This window comes from Salmo trutta, chromosome 8, assembly GCF_901001165.1.
Source record: "Salmo trutta chromosome 8, fSalTru1.1, whole genome shotgun sequence".
Lineage (NCBI taxonomy): Eukaryota > Metazoa > Chordata > Actinopteri > Salmoniformes > Salmonidae > Salmo > Salmo trutta.
The window spans coordinates 32106449-32124745 of NC_042964.1; the positions used below are offsets into that span (position 1 = coordinate 32106449).

Genomic DNA, 18297 nt, shown 5'->3' on the forward strand with positions numbered 1-18297 from the left:
ATACAGTTAACAGACAATTACTTTCAAGTCGATAGTTTTGGTTTCATTTACCTCATCCTCTCTTGCGCATGTGGGTAGCTACTTCCTGAGATTTGATTAATGGAACAATCCAGCCAATGGTTAGGTTGCTGTGGTTTTGGCAGAGGGAACTGATTGGTCAGGAGTAAAAGGTCCTGCAAATCACATTTTTACTTGGGAATCTCTCTCTCCAAACTTACAATACTTTTTACAAGCTTATGAATCTCTTGGTAACGTGACAAGTGACAGAATTTCGAGCGCATGCAGCTTCAAAATCTGCAAGTGTATTTTTGATTCACAGCAGAATATTCATACTCGTAAATGGACTTGTAATAATTCTGAAAATAAATTATACTTGCAAATTGTATTGAATGTATTCAGATGTCAAGTTAAGTTTGCGACCGTGGTAAAATCTTTCACACATGATACATGCTTGCAAAATTAAATTACACATTTGGGAATCAAACTTGCAACCACGAATCTCAATGTGCGACCATGAAATTCAAAATACAAACTCATGTAGTTCTGTCATCATTATAATCCAATAGATACAGCATCTTCTCTAACTGGTCTGTGTCCAAGAATACACAGCCAAGAGACATCAGCTAAATCCATTATAATTTGAATAGACAAATGTACAGCCTACATCTGCAAGCTAAGAATCAAATCTACAGGCCTGTAGTATTCAACCAGTCATTGGATGGAGAAATGTACACACGTCCGTGAGCTATAAATCTCTCTTTAGGCATATACTGGTCATGTGATGGGGAGCTAACTGTTTCCAGCTGTGTGCTACTGGTTAGGGACCCCAGAGGGAGGAGAACTGGGGTTGTAGTGGTCCCCTGGTGCAGTATTTTGAGAGATTCACTACGTAGTAATTACAGTAGGCCTATCCACCCTGAGACTGGACACTCCTAAACAGCACCGAGACTTTTGTGTGTTTTTTCTCTGAGGACTACAGGGTTTGTGTTTTGTGTTTCCTTATATGCCTAAAGCAATAAAATGTCGTTTGGGTCACTTGAATTACACATTAAACAAAAAGCAAAGTGTTAATGTTTTTGACATATTGGGAAATGGATTGCAGGGTTTGAAGTAGCATTAACAGAAATAGCACTTTGCCTTGTAGCCTTCGAGAGTGGTCCCCCCGTGGTTTGATTAATGGAGGGCACCTTTCATTATGATTGACAAGTATTATGCAAATGTGACATTTCCCGTCACTCTAAACCATAATGCGAGCTATGCAGCTTTGTTAGACTGTCAAAAATAACAAACAATGACATTTGTTTATGCATGACAACATACTGTTAAAGATGAATCAGAAAAGAGACGTTTTCAAACTCGTCTTGGATATACATGTATCTAATGTTTAATTACAATTGCACAGCAAATTTGTCCGTTTTCTCCCCATTCTCAAAACTCAGAGACAGGTCGGGTACATTGGATAACAAAGAAACAGCATTTGGTTAAAATACAGGAGACATGTCGACCATTTTGTCTGCCTCTGGGTTATGTACTGTACACTCATTTGAGACCAATGATAAAGGCAATATTATACATAGTTTACAATTAAGGTACATTTAGAACGTCCCTGGAATTTGAACCGGAATGATGGATGGTAACTATTCCCCTGGATGGACGATACCGTGAAACAGTATTAGCATTGATTTACAAACTGAAAACTTTGGTCTCCTCCATCTTATTCGATCTTGTTTTAGGTTCTTTAGATGAAAAACGTATTTGAGATAGGAGCTCTATAGCCCTGTCCTATGCTTGGTATGAAATGGGGGTTGAGGTTTGGGTGGGGGAGACATCATTTGATGTCATAATAGTATGATGGACATTATTTGGATAATTGTTTATTTGACCAATCGTGTCACAGCTCAAAGGATATGTCTAAGGTCAACAAGTACCCAAGGCCAACAGAGCTCTGCAAACGGACAACATAATGATCTAAGACCATGAAAACTCTTGATGTTTCATGAATCCTTTAACGCTGCTCAAAGAACATGCATCCGTTGGCCTAGAGCAGTTTTTCCCAACACCGGTCCTCGTGTAGCCCTGGACTAACGCACCTCATTCAACTCATTGAGGGCTTGATGATTAGTTGACAAGTGGAACCAGGTGTGCTTGTCTAGGTTTACAATAAGGATGTGTACTGGAGGACCAGGGTTGGGAAACACTGGCCTAGAGCACATCAAAACATTATCCCACAAACAAGCTACAGGGAGAGGAAATTACAAATCGTTTGTCCATCATTTCTAATAAACAAAGGTTGGCTTCATGGACAATATTTTGTATATTTTGTTTAAAGTTGGTGGAGCTATAGCTACAAAACTGGGGTATTCACTATGCTGCTCAAGAAGGAAGAGTGAATTTCAGACTTCTGAATAACGGACTCTCCCCAACTTCCTTGGCAGTATACAGAAACGTCCCAGTTGGCTATGAAACAAAAGCATCTTCACCTCCCTCACGGACAAAGTAGTTCCCATCAATAATAGCCAACAGCCTTCCCCTTTACAATCAGTGTTGAATGGAGAGCGATTTGTGGCACACTCGGTATCAATGCAAATCTTCATTGATTTGTGCATTGACACTAAGTACGAAGAGGTTCGCTGTTCATTCGTGATTTTATATTTGTGCTCTTTAGGAGCTTGGTTGGCTGTATGATATTTCTACACATCTAAACCCTTGAAATCTGTCACTTTGTTCTTGAGTTTATCCTCTTTGTGAAGTGTGCTCAGCGGCTACCCCTAGCTGCTGATCTTGGTCAGCATCTTGTTGATGGCCTGCTTGACGTGGGTGGTGGAGCTACGGCGCCTGGCCTTGCCCTGGACCACTTTGCGGCGCCTCAACTCGCGACACAGCTCATGGAATGCTTCCGCCACCATGCCACCCTCGTCGGCGCACGCCGAGCACTCGTAGAAGGCGCACGCCATCTCGGCAGCCAGCCGCTCGCCCTCCTCTGTGCCCACCTGTCGGGCATGGTCTAGGTCGGCTTTGTTGCCCACCAGAACCAATGGGACATTCTTGGGTTTCTTGACTTCCTCTAGGAGGCCTCGCAAAGGTGCCACTTCATCAAAGCTGCCCCGGTCAGTGATGTCATAGACGATGACGAAGCCATCGCCCCAGCGCATGTGGCTCTCCTTCTGCTGCGTGTCCTCCTGAGGTAAAGATACAGGAGAGCAGGATCTTTTTAGCAACTAGCTAGCTAATTAGAATACTGTTGACCAATAGGCCCACTTGTTGTCTGGCATATCCACAAATATAGGCCCACTTGTAAATATACAAATATAAGCCCACCAATAGGCCCACTTGTTGTCTGGCAAAGAAACAATAGCTCTATGCAAGCCTTCATTGAACAAGTGATGGAGAATTGAGGCATCTGAACAGAGCTTTTTATAAAATAACTTCCACTAAGTTTTCAGCTGCACATGATTGACTGCACATGTTTGTAATGGATTCAAATGCTTTATTTCTCCTTTCTCAACATAACACTTTTTTAATCCCCCAGATTTGAACAGTCGGCTACCCTTCTGAACTGGGTACAAATTTCAGCAGCTGCTCCTGATTTCATCAAGTTGGTACAGCCAGTCCTGCCGTAACAAAACTTACTAGTCGTGTGAGGGAAAAAATTAAGTCTTAAACTTGCATGAGCCAGAGATATTCTTGACCTCAACTGTTATTGGCAATAATAACTTTGTTACAATAACTGCTGATAACTCACATTGAACATAGTGATACTTGACATCTATATAACTGACCGACTTTTGAACTTATCTGATTTATGAGGTATAAGGATGCCTTCGTGGTCCAAGAATCAAAGACTTGCTATGTACTCACCACTTTTAACAGCTTTGAAGAGAACGAAGAAACCTCAGCTCTACACTGGCTCTCTGACAGAGAAAGACAGGTCTAGCAACGCTTGGTTAGGCCCTCACCTAAACTCTCACTCCCTGCACTCTCAAAATAGAATACAATGTAATGAGAGAAGGATGACTTGGCTCGACGTTTCACAGGGGAAATTAGTACCAGGCAGAACACCTACGTACTCAGACTAGCAGCAGCACATTTATCGTATAATGTGTTTACCCAATGGCTGATTAGAACAGCACAGAGCAACGCAGGCGAGGATTTGGTCTAGCTAGGACTGCTACTGTGAATAAACCCTGATAAGTCATCATTATACAGTAGGGTTGAACTGGGATATTCAATTGACTATGAATTATTCTATTGCCAGTCACAGTACAAACATTTCTCTGCACAAACGTCTATGTTTTCTGTGCAAAGTTGCTGAAGCTCCAACCTGTCCGGCTGTGTCAAGGATCTCCATGGTCACAACCTCATCGTCTATGGTTGCTTGATGGCGATACGTTGATTCTGGAAAGAACAAAAAGACAAACGGGAAACCCCATTTAGAAGATGGTAACATGTTTATGTCCATCATGCACCGTTGAGCCCACCTGGTTGTTTAGGTGGTCAATGAACCCCATCAAGTTGAATTGCCTCAGGGAAGCTTTACCAATAGGATGAGAGGTGGATACAGATGTGAATTCTGGCTATGACCCTCTTTGTTGTACCTCGATGAGGAGTCATTTACCTGAATTGCCTCTTGTTAAAAACAACAACAACATCTGTGTAAAAACTCTCAAAAACCCTAAAAGGCACTTCAGATCTCCCTGTTCAAAACATGCTTTTTCAAGCATGGTGGGTGGCTACTATTGGAGCCCGAGGGGGTCTGGAGTTTAACCGCCAGTAACACTAGAACGCTCTGGTTGGGTGTTAGCTGTGCATGTCATCATCCCTGCCTCTACCCAGGTGCCCTCTGGGACGTAAAACGCTGTGTGTGATGTCACCGAGCGCCGTGAGTGACCGCTAGGGTGTTGATTTACTGCCTTCTATAGCTAGAGGGTAGCCTGGGTCTCACGGGATGTCCCATTTCAGCTGCCACGCATCCACACACGTGCAAGCGCACACCTGGACACACACACCTACTATGCGTGTTTGGGTATTGACAGCATGAACAGGGGGGCTTAGGGATGATTTAATGGTCCAACCTACATATCTGAAGATCTTAAAGGAGGGCCAACACCCCAGTCATTTTCCTGGCAGCAAATAACTCATTTCCTAGCGAGAACCTGGAGCCTCTAGCTGCTGTTGGTGTTATTTTAGAATGCTGAAAGAGAACGTCTCATACCAGAATATTAACTGGAAACGTCAACAGATCAGCCCCCCCATCTCAAGCTGTTTGTACTTTTAACTACTACGCCTCTTAGAAATGTTTTTTCTTTTTCTGCTCACTTACTGGATTACCAAGCATCTGCTTTCTTATTTGTTTCTATCTGTGCTATTTATTCCTGTGATTGTGCAATGTCATATGACCTCAATAAATTAGATTCATAGTAGGTAGTAGTTATTGTAGTAGATTCCTCTGCCCCTTTTATTGAGGAGTGACTTGGTAAGAGTTCATTCCATGAGGTGAATAACATTCGATCAGAGGGGGGTATAAATTGTTGTTCACAGCTACGTTCGGCATCTGCATGAACATAAAGGTAACCTTTTGTATTAATGGCAAGCCGTCTTACATAATTACACTGTTCACATGCTTCCCATTGACTGACAATGGAATTCTCGTATTCCTATTCTACGGTAGAGAGACATTATTAGCGGTTGCGTGTGTTAGCTGGGCAGGGTGGAGTCGGATAAATAAATAGCTTACAATTGAACAATAAACAGAGAACCACCAAATATGAAAAAGCATAGAAATGTAGAACTCTGTTTTTTAATTGTGGGGGGAAAAGTCCTGGCAAGACTGCCGCAATGAGCAGGGTTTGCCGCCATTGTCAAATTATTGGTGTCATGGCAACAAGCATGACAATGCCCCGGTCCAGAGCCAGGAAAATGCATTCCCCAGTGGAGGCTGCTGAGGGGAGGATGACTCATAATAATGGCTGGAACTGAGCCAAAGGAATGGCATCAAACACATGGAAACCACATATTTGATGTATGATACCATTCCACTGAATCCGCGCCAGCCATTACCACGAGCCCGTCCTCCCCAATCACCCACATAGATTATTTGACTATGGGAAAAGGGTATGCTTATGTATTTATTTATTGAATTGTGTATCTCCATCCCAAAAAAATGCTTTTCCTGATGTTAGTCACTGTAGCAGTCTTTTGTAATCATATTTAATTGATCCCCCTTGCGCTGGTTAAATCCTAACTCCTAAACTCTGATAATACAGATCAGAATTGAGGGAACATCCCCCCCAAAAACACAAGGTTTCAACATATATTCCTACAGTTGAATTATGTAACAATATGATAATGAAATTGCAAGCACTCTGTTGTAAAACAGCTTCATTTTGCACGGCTCAAATTAGCAGATGGCATCTCTTGGAAGTAAAGAGAAAGATGTGGTAGAGATTTCCTCTTATTATCATAGCTTCATCAAATCCATTTGTATGTGCAGACTGTACACCTACGCAAACTAAGTGCTTCTTGAATGTCAATCGAAACAGATTGCTGTTCATTTCATTACAGGCGTTTTGAGATTGACACCATGGGGTTGATTTAAATCAGAGAGCTCCATTTTAGGGGTTATATCGTCATATGATGAAATGACCAATTTTAGTAGACTACAAGGCACGTTATTAAAATCATATTACTTTTCTGGACTCACATAAACCACCGAAGGATATGTGTAACCTACAGTATACACAATCTGGGTACTGTTTGCAGAAACATGATTAAATTGCTTCCAGACCACGTTCTGAAACTTCATGAAATTAATCTGTCTGGTGTTGTAATTCAATATTCTCAACGTCCATGTTTCTTACAGAGCTGTGAGCGCTGTCTCTCTCTCTCTCTCAGCCCAAAGCCTTCATCTTTCATTCAACCCTTGTGTGATGTCAATAAATAAGCTGTGGTGGGTACTAGGCTATACTCTTGAATGCTGTTCGAATAACAAGCACTTGAACCTGCACCAAAAAGTACATCACATTCAGGGGGAAAATGGGGAAACTGTCAATGGGAATCAGAGACTTGGCTTGCAGTGAGAAAAAAATATATAAATATCTGCCGGATCCAATTCCCATTCCAGCTAATTGTTTGACAGCATGCTATAAGCATATCTTAGACCGTTGGTAATTGTAGGAGTATATATATATATATATATAGCATCCATCACATTGAAATGTCTGCATGCAATGAGGCTTAATGTCTATATCATGTTACTGCTCCCACCATGCCAACAGTTGGGTCTGTGGGAGGGAGTTTCTAGGGAGTTTTTCCTAGCCACCGTGCTTCTACACCTGCATTGCTTGCTGTTTGGGGTTTTAGGCTGGGTTTCGGTTCTGTACTTTGAGATATCAGCTGATCTAAGAAGGGCTATATAAATACATTTGATTTGAATTTGATTTGTGCCACGGTGTTCTTCAACTTCTAATGAGGCTGACTCTGTACATAGCATGCCGTCGAACCATAAACCGAACGACCCCAATATTGTTCTAGCTTTAAGCAAAACATGCTACAATAGGATTTTCCTGCCAATGACAGGATGTAGGCCTACTATACGAACCTCCCGTTGCACGGTCACTGTGGTCACTTAGCCTATATATGAACCTGATTAACCGACAACTGGCGTGAATGAATGACGCTTCGCCTTGCCCTAAACTTAAGGCATCGCCTCTATCCCTGTCTCATAATCACATAGCATTCATAGCATGTTAAATCACCGAACAGGCTCGGCTGGTCGTTTTGCTTAAAAAAAACGGAAAAAAAACTGAGGTCAGGCCTAACCTATAAAGGCATATTGTCAGGAAATGAATCTGTATGATGTTTTTGAGGAGATATGGGGGAAATATACTCCCACATGGGAGTGATTATTATTACTTCGGTTGCTATCATAACTCGCAGCGATAGAAGGCTTTGACCAACGCAGCACAGTCATCTCTGGATCAAAACAGCCTTTGAGGTCAGATAAAGCCTTTGATACCCAAAATCATAGGGAGAGTGTTTTACTGGCTGCACAAAACACACAGTAAGACTAGTGTTGTGCAGGTTGTTTTCAATGTTGCCTAGGACAGCAGGAGGGGAGCAGGAGTAGGTAGGATGTCTTACCAAGCGTTGGGTCATACTCCCAGATGAAACGTCTGGTCAGAAACCTCACCACTAGTGCTGTAGAGGTGGAGAGAGGGATAGATGGGGAGGGAGAGAGAGAGAGGGGTATTAACATACTGTGTTGTAATTGAATTCAATCAATCAACTTAAATATAGAGCAAGTAAAAACATGAAGATAGGATTATGTCTTGACAGACGGGGATAATCCGTTTGGGTGGGATGGAAAACTCTCCCCACTCAGTATCAGATGCACAGAATGCTCATCTGATTACGTAACAATTTACTCAGTTCAAAGGGACAACCACCTCGCTTTGATATGCACATCTAATCAGAGCCACTTACAAGCAGGAATGTATTAGAGACAGATGCTTGTAAGCCTTAAAGGAACCATGTGCATACAGATACAGCAGCATGTCATCTGAATACAAATATGTATTAGCTGTCTGAATTGTTTTACATCTTCAAATACAGTGTGTGTTCAGAGACAGCCTGCTGGACCAAACATCTGTTCCCCAAATATCTAATTACCATTTACCCCTATCTTTTCTTTCACTTTGTGTCTTTGTTGTCATAAATGTGAAAAGCATAAGACCATTCTATCCAATGGTCCCATAATCCCATAAAAATAGAAAAGAACACTACACTCTAAAAAATGCTGGGTTGCAGGCATTAGGACATTTAGTTGGGTTGTTTTCTTTAATAACTGATGGGTTATTGATCCTGGGTGCTGGGTTATTGATGCTGGGTTATTGAGATATGACCCAGCAGTTCAGATCAGAAGACTGGAGGGGTGGCTTAGTAGGTGTGTGTGTTTCAGGTAGTTACTTTTGGCCACCCGTGAGAGTAAATGTTAATATGTTCTGTTGTATTGTTATCCCATGTTAAGGTTGAACCTTATTGTAGAATTATAAACCCATTGGATGTAGTCACTAGCCGCTTCCCTGTGGTTTAGAAGAGTGTTGTTTTACAAAAGGTAAAAATAGCTTAGGAGGACAATTAGGTTTCTACCTATGATTAATTCCACTCCTCACTTCAGCTGTGCCATAAATGATCATTTACTGTTAAGCAATTGAATTTCTCTCTTTATTAGGCTACTGAAAGGCTGTTGATTGTGATCTGATACTTTAAGTGCATGTAGTGCCTTTATTTGACATTAAGAGAGATAAAATAAGTGCTGTAGAGTGTGTTATTCATAGAGTTGACATTTCAGTTGATAGTCTAGTAACTCCAAGTAAATACAATAACTTGGGACACTGCAGACCTAATTGCCATTCAATTAGGTTGAGATGTGAAGATAATAACAGCTTGGTAATTCCATTCAATAAGTTATGTAATAGGTATTCGAGACATTAAAGAAAAGTGTTTTCCACAAGTACATAGAGTAGCCAGCCAAATATAAAAAGTAGCCAGGCGCCCCCCAGGGTTCTAAAGGGTTTTTCAAATCAAATCAAATTTTATTGGTCACATACGGTTAGCAGATGTTAATGCGAGTGTAGCTAAATGCTTGTGCTTCTAGTTCCGACCATGCAGTAATATCTAACAAGTAATCTAACAATTTCACAACAACTACCTTATACACACGTGTAAAGGAATGAATAAGAATATGTACATATAAATATATGGATGAGCGATGGCTGAACAGCATAGGCAAGATGCAGTAGATGGTATAGATTACAGTATATACTTCCGAAGGAGCACTATTTTGGTGGCCTCTGGTACATTCTAAAAACTTGAGTCTGTATACCCAGCTGATTAGCCGATGGCCGAACTTGATGTCCACTCAGTCAAAACAGTTAGGGACAGTTCTAAATTTACTGGGGTGGTCTAAAATAGGAGAGGGTGGCAGGTAGCCTAGCGGTTAGAGCGTTGTGCCAGCAACTGAAAGGTTGCTGGTTCGAAAGCTTTCCCGTCAAAGTGAAAAATCTGTGAATGTACCCTTGAGCATGAAACTTAATTTGCTCTAAGGGCAATGTACTACTATGGCTGACCCTGTTAAACAGCACATTTCATGCATATATCTGGTCTATGTGACAATAAAACATCTAAAAATGTTGCTTTGGGTTGTGCTGTTTTTTATTGTGCACAGGGGAAGCTAGTGTGTTTTTTCCCCTGGTTTACATTCATTCTTTTGCAGGTTTTACTATACCATTTCTTCCAGCCAAATTTCCTCATCTGCTTGCATGCGCCTCCCCTATATCAAGGCGTTTTGGTAATTCCCTTGTCGTGTCTTTGGCATCATTAAAACTGAAGACTTATCTATCAAATAACTCTAATTATTATTACGCGATTAAACTGATTAATCATGGAACTGTAATTAACTAGGAAGTCGGGGCACCAAGGAAAATATTCAGATTAAAGTTATCATTTTCCTAATATAACTTTCAGATATTTTAATATCTGATCAATTGGTCTTCGAATGAATGAATTATTATTTACCTCACGTTAGTCTCATTCCAAACGTCGTAAGTTGTTGGTTATCTGCACGAACCCAGTCTTCACTATGAGTCATCCATACATCAATTGTCTTAAATCCTTTATTTACTAACTAAGTAATTCACAGAAATGCATAAACAAACAAGTAGATATGGTTACAAGGAAATTATAGGGGAATGTAACCTAGTGGGCTAAACCGGCATCGCGGCTTGGTGGACAAAAAAGGGAAGTGGGGGTCGGCTGAGATAAGACACTACAGAGTTGATAATTATAACAATTGAAATGCTAATCCTTTGCACATGAACGCTCACTCATTCGGGAATAATTGCAATCAATATATATATTTACGCTCAGTGTGTCGTCTTTATCTGTTGGAAATCTCTCTCTCTCTCTCTCTCTCTCTCTCTCTCTCTCTCTCTCTCTCTCTCTCTCTCTCTCTCTCTCTCTCTCTCTCTCTCTCTCTCTCTCTCTCTCCTCTCTCTCTCTCTCTCTCTCTCTCTCTCTCTCTCTCTCTCTCTCTCTCTCTCTCTCCTCTCTCTCTCTCTCTCTCTCTCTCTCTCTCTCTCTCTCTCTCTCTCTCTCTCTCTCATGTCGTTATAGAATAGATGTTTCGGCGGTTGTCGGTCTTCGCGTTCAATGATACCGAATTCCTAGCTGCAGACTAGTAATTAGCATCAAAGATCTGTTCTTATTCTGTCGGTATCAATAGTCTAAGAGTTTAACCACGTGATATGGTTAAAAGATTCAGCAATCTACTCAAACCTTAGGTTTATGGTCTCTCCTCAAACCTTAGCCGTCTCGTGGTAATCGAGGTAAGCTGGTCTCTACTCAAACCTTAGCCCTCTCGTAGTTATCGAGGTAAGCTGGTCTGAAGTGGGAAAACCCAGGTGGGGTTTTTATTCAGAACATAGAAAAGGGCTGTCCCATGACGCCGGGTCCTGCCTGTGCTCAGGGGGCGGTCCTCTGATTTAGTTAACCTCTTATGGCTAGGGGGCAGTATTTTCACGGCTGGATAAAAAACGTACCCGATTTAATCTGATTATTAGTCCTGCCCAGAAACTAGAATACGCATATAATTATTAGCTTTGGATAGAAAACACTCCAAAGTTTCTAAAACTGTTTGAATGGTGTCTGTGAGTATAACAGAACTCATTTGGCAGGCCAAAACCTGAGAAGATTCTGTTCAGGAAGTACACTGTCTGACCATTTTCTCCCCTTGTTGATTCTCTCTATCTATTACAAAGGATCTCTGCTGTTACGTGACACTTCCCATGTCTCCAATGGGCTCTCAGAGCCCGGGAAAAACAGGAATGACGTAATTCAAAGCCCTGGCTGAAACACACGAGAGCTTTTGCTAAGTGGTCTATCAGCAGACAAAAGACTTAGGCTCGTGCACTGTCCGCCCCCGTCTTTCTGTTTTTCCCTCAGTTTACAGACACGCAGATTCCCGGTCGGAATATTATCGCTTTTCTACGAGATAAATTGCATAAAAATTGATTTTAAACAGCGGTTGACATGCTTCGAAGTACGGTAATGGAATATTTAGAATTTTTTTGTCACGTTATGCGCCATGCGCACGACCGTGATTTACCATTCTGATAGTGTCTAGAACGCACGAACAAAACGTCGCTGATGGAACATAACAATGGATTATTTGGGACCAAACCTACATTTGTTATTGAAGTAGAAGTCCTGGGAGTGCATTCTGACGAAGAACAGGAAAGGTAAGACCATTTTTCTTATAGGAAATCTGATTTTGGTGAAGGCTAAACTGGGTGGGTGTCTAAATAGCTAGCCCGTGATGGCTGGGCTATGTACTTAGAATATTGCAAAATGTGCTTCATCCGAAAAGCTATTTTAAAATCGGACATATCAAGTGCATAGAGTTCTGTATCTATAATTCTTAAAATAATTGTTATGCTTTTTGTGAACGTTTATCGTGAGTAATTTAGTAAATTGTTAGTAAATTCCCCAGAAGTTTGCGGGGGGTATGCTAGTTCTGAACGTCACATGCTAATGTAAAAAGCTGTTTTTTGATATAAATATGAACTTGATTGAACAGACATGCATGTATTGTATAACATAATGTCCTAGGTGTGTCATCTGATGAAGATCATCAAAGGTTAGTGCTGTGATTTGGGTTTTTGTGACATTATATGCTAGCTTGAAAAATGGGTGTCTGATTATTTCTGGCTGGGTACTCTGCTGACATAATCTAATGTTTTGCTTTCGCTGTAAAGCCTTTTTGAAATCGGACAGTGTGGTTAGATTAACGAGAGTCTTGTCTTTAAATAGCTGTAAAATAGTCATATGTTTGAAAAATTGAAGTTTTCGGATTTTAGAGGAATTTGTATTTCGCGCCACGCCCATCATTGGATATTGGAGCAGACGTTCCGCTTGCGGAACATCTAGACGTAAGAGGTTAAACTCCAAAGGGAATTGGAGTTTCCTTCATTAAACAGTCTAAAATCACATTACATAATTTCACAAATAGTTTCATCTTTAGTCATTCATTTTATACAACAATTAGATGTAAGCCTCATAACTGAGACTCTTGTATAAACAGGATTATGGTAATGTGGCTGTATTGTCTCTGAGTTTCACAAAATTGTACCAAACGGACCAATTCGTAGATCGTTACTTCACCGATCTTTTATACATTCTCCAGAACATGAATGTCGTTCGGTTCTCCAGTTCTGTGAGGTGGAAGAAATTCCTTTGTTCTCTCTATGAAACTCACTCTCTCTCTATACTGTCTAGCCATGAGGAAGATTCTCCTCCAGGAATTTACGACCTCTCTGACCACAGCAGCCTGAGTGTAGGAGAGAGAGAGGGGGATGGTGCTCGCTGTGTCCAAAGAGGGCAATGTCATGACACCCTTATGCACTATGCTTTTCCACACGCTAACTTTTCCTATACCACAGATCAATATAGCCTACCAGTCTGTCTATCCTGCCTTCTATCCACCATTCATAGTGATATTTGATATAGTGATATAAGAAGTGGATCATTTGTACAGATCTAACTACCAATCAAACCCCACATAAAAGCATTGAATCCACAACAACAAATAGGAATAGCTGATAGGCAGCGGAGAGGCCTGGTGCATCATTGAGCATGAAAGAATATTGAGGACATGAGACACGCAGCTCAGATAGCTCCCCTATTGATTTTGTTTTGGGACAATATACAATTATCCTACAATACAATGAATAATTGCATTATTGTTTTCAAGTGAGTACAAAATTCTACTCTAGGCTGCAGTGAACATTTAATTTGAATAACGATGCTGGCCCAACACTCTTTTTACTTCTGATACTGAGATGCGCTGTCTGTTGGAGATCATCATTCTCCCAAGTAGACCTATAATACTGTGGCCACATAAGCTCCCTTCCGGCAGGCCCAGTTATTCAGGAAAGCTTAACACGCGTTTTGCCTCCTCTCTAATCCGACAGGCTATTCCTAGCGCACCAAGAACCTAACACTTCAATATAGCCTAAATGTCATTACATTTTTTTTATGTATTAGCTTTTTTTGTGGCATAAACACAACCAGTCACAATGTTTTAATGTAATTCAGCTAGTCCAGAAGTCTCCTGTAGGCCAGGCATGCGCATGTTGGTCCACAATATAATTCCGCATCCTCAAAATGGCTGGACAATTAACCAGGTTTCCATCCAACCTTGTTATGCGAGTATGTTTTTTTCATAACATGGGAAAGAATGCATTTTATTCGGCTAGATTAAATACATTAAGATGAACTTCACAGAGTGGGGAAAGTGCACGGTGACGAGGTTGATGGATGCTCCTTTCAATAAATATCGAGGGTCTTATTCTGGTGACATGATGATTGATGCTTGGCAGCCGTTTGACCCCCAAAAGTTGAAAATGCGATGGAAACCCATGGAACTTTATTGCGTACATGTCATTTGTATGTACGCTACGTATACACGCACAGACATTTATCCGCAACAAGTCAATTTGATGGAAACAACTCTGATGGGGAAATGTGCATATTGTTTTTATGTATATTTTAGAATATTCACATGAAAATCTGGTCACCAATTGGATGGAAACCTAGCTATAGACACCCTAAAGACTCTCGCAAGTGCTCTAGTCCAGTGTCCCTTTGATTATGCCTGCACATAATGATTCACCAGCAGCCCCAAACATCTAAAGAATAGGCTATCTGGTAAGAACACATTTTTATACACTGGTGCTGTTGTGTGGAGCAAACTACCACAGCAACTTAAAGCCATACCAACCATAACCACTTTTAAAAAACATGTCAAAAGCTGGCTAATGTGTTTAAAAAAATGTTTTGTCTGTATCTCTGCATCTACGTAATTGTAAATGTATTTACGTAAAAACAAATTGGGACCACAATGGAAATAAGTCCCCTACTTTATTGTGGAATCCTGGTCACTTAAAAAGCTTTGAACTGCTCCAATGCTTTGCTTGACATTTGCATAAAGTATGGCAGAGTTCCGCTCCACTAGCAGGTTTCTCGCCGCTCACCTTCCCACAATCCCCTGGACATTTCTCTGTGTCCTCATTGAAAATTAATGGGGGCGGACCTTCTCTTGTCAAATTGATTGTTGGTTAAAACCCACTAAGTCAGACTTCAATGGGAGTATTGCGGCAGGCGGTAAAACGCAAGCTCTTTTTAACGCAAGCTGTTTTGCAAGGCGCCGCGGTTCATGGTGCTCGCTCCAGTGAGCAGCGCCGCTGGCTCGGTGGTCTAGGCGCCAAAAGATGTAATTAGCTGAAGTCGAGCAGCCGCCGTGCATGTTTGACCAATGTGCAGAGTTCATCTTGTTTAAACAAACAATGTTTTAATGACAACATTCGAGCTGACAATAACCGGGATTACTGGTCTCTACACATGGCAAGTGGATTTTCTCGCGGTTCAATTGCCGTTTACCAGGCCCGTCTAAGTGCCTTTAGACTCATGACCGAGTGACGCTGCCGCGCTGCGCAGAACCCCAAACCTGGCTGGCTGCAGTCTGATTTGCCTTATCATTAAACAGGCCACACGCTCCAGCTGCATTTCCTCGGTGGCTAATTATACCGTTATCTACACCCGGTAAATTAGCGTTGCGCACCACCGTGTAATCCAATTAAGACTAGGAGAAACCGGGGCTCGCTCTGTGTGGTCTATCTGCCGGTAGCGCTTCCCCCTTGAACTCTGCAGTGGACCCATGGTTTCCTTTCTCCTCTCCTTTCCTTTCCCCTGCCTGGGCCTCGCTCTAGCTTTTCCATTAGCCCCCCAAAAAGCCTAACTTGTAGGCCAGGGCACCCACCCGTGGTCCTGCCAGCACAGAGCCACAAGATCTCCTAATGTACTGTACATGAAGAAAGGTTTCAAAGGCCCGCATTATTCAAGATCCGATCCCACCGCTAACAGGCATTCAATCACTACCCAACGTTGCATAGTGGCGAAGCAAAGTCTTGAAATGTTGCATGGAAATGTAGAACTACTCAGGCACTCCATCCATAGCCAACAGGTTGCATTGTTGCTAGCAGGATGTTGCTGTTGCATTACAGGGTCGTTGTTCTGTATGTATATGCTTGCCTTGCATCACTTGCCTCCCTCCCAGGTTGGCACTGCTCTTCTCTCTGTGGCCGTATTGTGCCTGTCTTGTGCCTGAGTGACTTCAAAAATGAGTCTCATATAAATTGAGTCTCAGAAGGTAATGGTTTCCTCGTGTCAAGCAACAGAGCCCCTGCTTTTGAAAGGGGATAATAGGGAAAATTGCCTTTTCCTTAGAAAATGAAAAAACATCAATCTTGAGCTGGCCTGTTTTCTCCTCATAATTAGTCACTACAAGAAGGCTATTTTTTTGAGGTTGAGTGTCGCAAACACGTTTCATTTAGCCCTAATAAACAAACTAGGAGTCAGTTCTTTTGACCTAAAAATTATATTTGGATGTTTATGGATGGTTAGTTAGGGACAGCCCAAAATGTACTGGGGGGAGGGGCTGGTCCAACTCAAGGTGTCATAAAAAAAAGAACGCACACCCCTCCCCAACATAAAACATGCTATTTTCACGACTCTCCCCTTGTGGTGTAAAAAATGGAACACCCTTCCCCCTCATAAAATGAACTCAAAATAATTCATGTTAACGACCACAAATAACAATAACTATTGTTATAAATGTGGATATCAACTTTGCCACTTCAGCTACCTTTTGTGGCATATTCGATGCCACGCAGGGCTACGGGCCAGATGAGCTCACTCTCCGTGCCTGTTTCATTACACTACCGGCTGCAGACAATAATGGGCTGAAACTGATTTTCGACATTTTGATGCCATATTTACAATTATATAAAATATATTCAACAACTTTTCCACCAACAGGTTTCAGTGCCAGTGCACCACACAACCAATAAACAAAGCATACCGACTTCGGCACTTCAATATCATGGTTTGCATTTTCAAAAACCACAAAAATAGACTTTGTCAATCTCAACAAACAGAGAATGCATCCCTCCCTACCTTGTATGCTTACCCAGTATTGAAATCTTGGCTTGACAATCTTTAAATGTCAAACTTTTTGGTGTTTTGTAACAGATGTCTCTTTCCATTCATCAATTGGCCACTAACACAGTTTGGATTGATTGATTTGATTTGTCAGTAAAAAAAATACATACACTACCGTTCAAAAGTTTAGAAACGTCCTTGTTTTTGAAAGAAAAGCACATTTTTGTCCATTAAAATAGCATCAAATTGATTAGAAATACAGCGTAGACATTGTCAATGCTGGAAACGGCAGATTTTTTTTAATGGAATATCTATAAAGGCGTACAGAGGCTCATTATCAGCAACCATCACTCCTGTGTTCCAATGGCACATTGTGTTAGCTAATCCAAGTTTATAATTTTAAAAGGCTTTTTGATCATTAGAAAACCCTTTTGCAATTATGTTAGCGCAGCTGAAAACTGTTGTCCTGATTAAAGAAGCAATAAAACTGGCCTTCTTTAGACTAGTTGAGTATCTGGAGCATCAGCATTTGTGGGTTCGATTTCAGGCTCAAAATGACCTGAAACAAAGTACTTTCTTCTGAAACTCGTCAGTCTATTCTTGGTCTGAGAAATGAGGGCTATTCCATGCGAGAAATTACCAAGAAACTGAAGATCTTGTACAACGCTGTGTACTGCTCCCTTCACAGAAAGCGCAAACTGGCTCTAACCAGAATAGAAAGAGTGGGAGGCCCTGGTGCACAACTGAGCAAGAGGACAAGTACATTAGAGTGTCTAGTTTGAGAAACAGACACGTCACAAGTCCTCAACTGGCAGTTTCATTAAATAGTACCCACAAAACACCAGTCTCAACAGTGAAGAGGCGACTCCGGGATGCTGGCCTTCTAGCAGAGTTCCTCTGTCCAGTGTCTGTTCTTTTGCCCATCTTAATCTTTTATTGGCCAGTCTGAGATATGGCTTTTTCTTTGCAACTCTGCCTAGAAGGCGCATATTTGTTAACCATAACATTGAAAATATATATTTTTTTAAAGGTCCAAGCATCTTCGTCAGAGGGGATCAAGCTGATTCAACACCAATTTACAGAGGCCAGGTCATGAAGGAAGGCTTGCTCATTCAAGTTTTTTAGCAAGCGTCTATGACAAATCAGGATGGGTCGTTTCACTGAGCAGCCATTACGAACACAGGCTGTAAAACAGTGATCACTAAGGTCATTACAGAAAACACCAGCCTGATACCTATCAGG

General features: G+C 41.4%; 1 protein-coding gene across 1 annotated transcript in view; it reads right to left on the reverse strand.

Moving 5' to 3' along the window:
* Positions 1-1361: 1361 nt before the first annotated feature.
* LOC115198701 (ras-related and estrogen-regulated growth inhibitor) overlaps positions 1362-18297 on the reverse strand; it is a 63312-nt gene continuing 46376 nt past the window's right edge. Inside the window, exons 3-5 of the mRNA XM_029760861.1 lie at positions 8140-8196; positions 4322-4395; positions 1362-3179 (exon numbers count right to left, since the gene is read on the reverse strand). Coding sequence (XP_029616721.1) covers positions 2769-3179; positions 4322-4395; positions 8140-8196 — 542 coding nt within the window. The 3' untranslated portion in view covers positions 1362-2768. The remainder of the gene's footprint in view (positions 3180-4321; positions 4396-8139; positions 8197-18297) is intronic.